Below are 2213 nucleotides of genomic sequence, written 5' to 3' on the forward strand. Positions count from 1 at the left end.
ATTTCTCAAAAGACTAATGATATTAAGCATCTTCTAATATTTTTATTTGCCAACTGTATGCATTCTTTGCTAAAGAATCTATCTGTTCAAGTATTTTCCCCACTATTTAAATTTGGATTGTTTGGTTTCTTACTATTGAGTTTTGTGAATTATTTATAGGTTTTGGGTATTTGTCCTATAACGGTTATGTGTTTTTGCAAACATTTTCTCCAAGTGTTAAGTTGTATGTTTTAAACTGTTTTCTTTGAGAACAAAAATTTTAATTTTAATCAAGTCCAATTAATCAATTTTTTAACAATTTGTGCTTGTGTGCCTTATATAAGACTTTGCCTAACTTAATGTAGCAAAGCTTTCCTCCCAGATTTTCTTATAGTAGTTTTGTACTTGTGCCTTATATCTGCTTGTACTCTACATTTCCTGGTTATTTATTTCTTTGACACTCATTTTTAAAATTTCTATTAAAAAAATCCCTACTTTGAATTTTGTGGGCATAGCTTGAATCTATATACCAATTTGAAAGAGAACTGACATCTTCATAAATTAAGTCTTCCATTCCATAAGTCTCCATTTATTTATATCTTCTTTGATTTCTCTCATCAATGTATATTTATTTTCAATAAAAATATTACACACTTTTTTGCTTAGATAGATACTTAAAAATTTCATATTTTTGGTGCTATAGTAAATAGCACTCTTTTCTTAACTGCAATTTCCATTTCTAAAAATAAGCTATATAGGGTAACACAAATGATTTTTGAACATTACTATTTCTAAATCACTGATGGTTCCAGTAACTTATTTTGTAGTCTGGGTTTTTCTGTGTAGACAATTATGTCACCAATGTAAGGAAATATTTTTATTATTACTTTTTTTTTTTTTTTTTTTTTTTGCTAGAAAGGGGGAGTGGAAAGGTGACACACCCACTGTATTTATTGGTGGGAAACAGTAACGCGAAACAGAAGTAATAATAAGGAAGAGGAGTAACGAGAAGTCCAGCCCACGCCAACCCTTTATTTGTTCTTGGCTGTCAGAGGTTTCCCTCTGATCTTTTTCAATTTGTCATTATTTTCCTTCGGCGGTTCTGGGTTCGCCTGCATGTGTCTGCCGGAGAGGTATTTGTACGTCTCAGAACGGATATATTCAAACACGTGGGACACACCAAGCTGGAACTGATCAGCAATTGGGGTAACCCAGGGATTGTTTTCTGCCTTGAACACTTGTTTCTGACCCGTTAAATCCAAGTTGCCTAGTTCTGGGGGCAGAACGGTCAGGCGGTTCCCCTGAAAGTGGAGTTCCTTAAGCTGAGTAAGCTCCCCGATTTCTTTAGGCAGCGAGATCAGGTCGTTATCCCTAAGGCTGAGTATCTGCAACTTTGTGAGCTTCTCCATATCTGGCGGCAGGATTTCAAAATCGTTGTCCCTTAGATAGAGTGCGTGCAGGGTGGTAAGGTAGAAGAAGTTTCCAAGAAGAGAATTTTCATTCAAGTTGTTGTAAGTCAAATCAAGGACCTCAAGAGCTGGGAGAGAGCCAAATCCTCCAGGCAGCGTGTTCCGTCTGTTCATGCCCAGGTTCAGGTGTTTGAGTTGCTGAAGGCTGCTGATCTGTGTGGGCAGCTCCTCAATCTGGTTATTAAAGAAGTTCAGCACTTCCAGATTCTTTAGTTCTGCTATGTTTGGCGGCACAGTTGTTAGCTTGCTGTGGCTGAGGACCAGCTGGGTGATGTGGGATAAGGAGAACAAGCCGTTGACATCCAGCATGTTGGAGATGCCCCGGTCACTCATGACCACTTCCGGCTGGTTCTTCTCCTGGCTCTCTTCCACCAACTTTTTCAGAGACTTGGACATGTTCGTGGAGGGCAGCACCTATCAGGTTGGGTGAGGGAACCACAGGTTTCCGCAGGGCGCACTTGAGTGGGCTTTTATTATTACTTTTAAATCTATATGTTCTTTCTTTTTCTTGTCATATATGACTGGCTAGGCCTTCTTGTGTGATGTTGAGGAGAGTCATGAGAGAGTATATCCTAGCCTTTCTCCTTATCTTTAAATTTTTTTTAAGTTTATTTATTTATTTTTGAGAGATACAGAGACAGAGTGAGCCAGGGAGTGGGTAGAGAAAGAGGGAGCAAGACAGAATCCTAAGCAATCTCCATACTGCTCAGAGCCTGATGTGGGGCTTGAACTCGTGAAACCATCAGACCATGACCTGAGCTGAAA

The 2213-nt window shown here is 38.6% G+C and overlaps 1 protein-coding gene across 1 annotated transcript; it reads right to left on the reverse strand.

Moving 5' to 3' along the window:
• Window positions 1-894: 894 nt before the first annotated feature.
• Window positions 895-1860, reverse strand: LOC120233216 (ras suppressor protein 1-like). Its single transcript, XM_039234355.1, has one exon. It carries the CDS (start codon window positions 1842-1844, stop codon window positions 1011-1013), a length of 834 nt encoding a protein of 277 aa, XP_039090286.1. The 5' UTR covers window positions 1845-1860; the 3' UTR covers window positions 895-1010.
• Between the last annotated feature and the right edge of the window lie 353 nt (window positions 1861-2213).

The sequence above is a fragment of the Hyaena hyaena genome, unplaced genomic scaffold (assembly GCF_003009895.1).
Source record: "Hyaena hyaena isolate Hyena2069 unplaced genomic scaffold, ASM300989v1 scaffold_89, whole genome shotgun sequence".
Classification (NCBI taxonomy): Eukaryota; Metazoa; Chordata; class Mammalia; order Carnivora; family Hyaenidae; genus Hyaena; species Hyaena hyaena.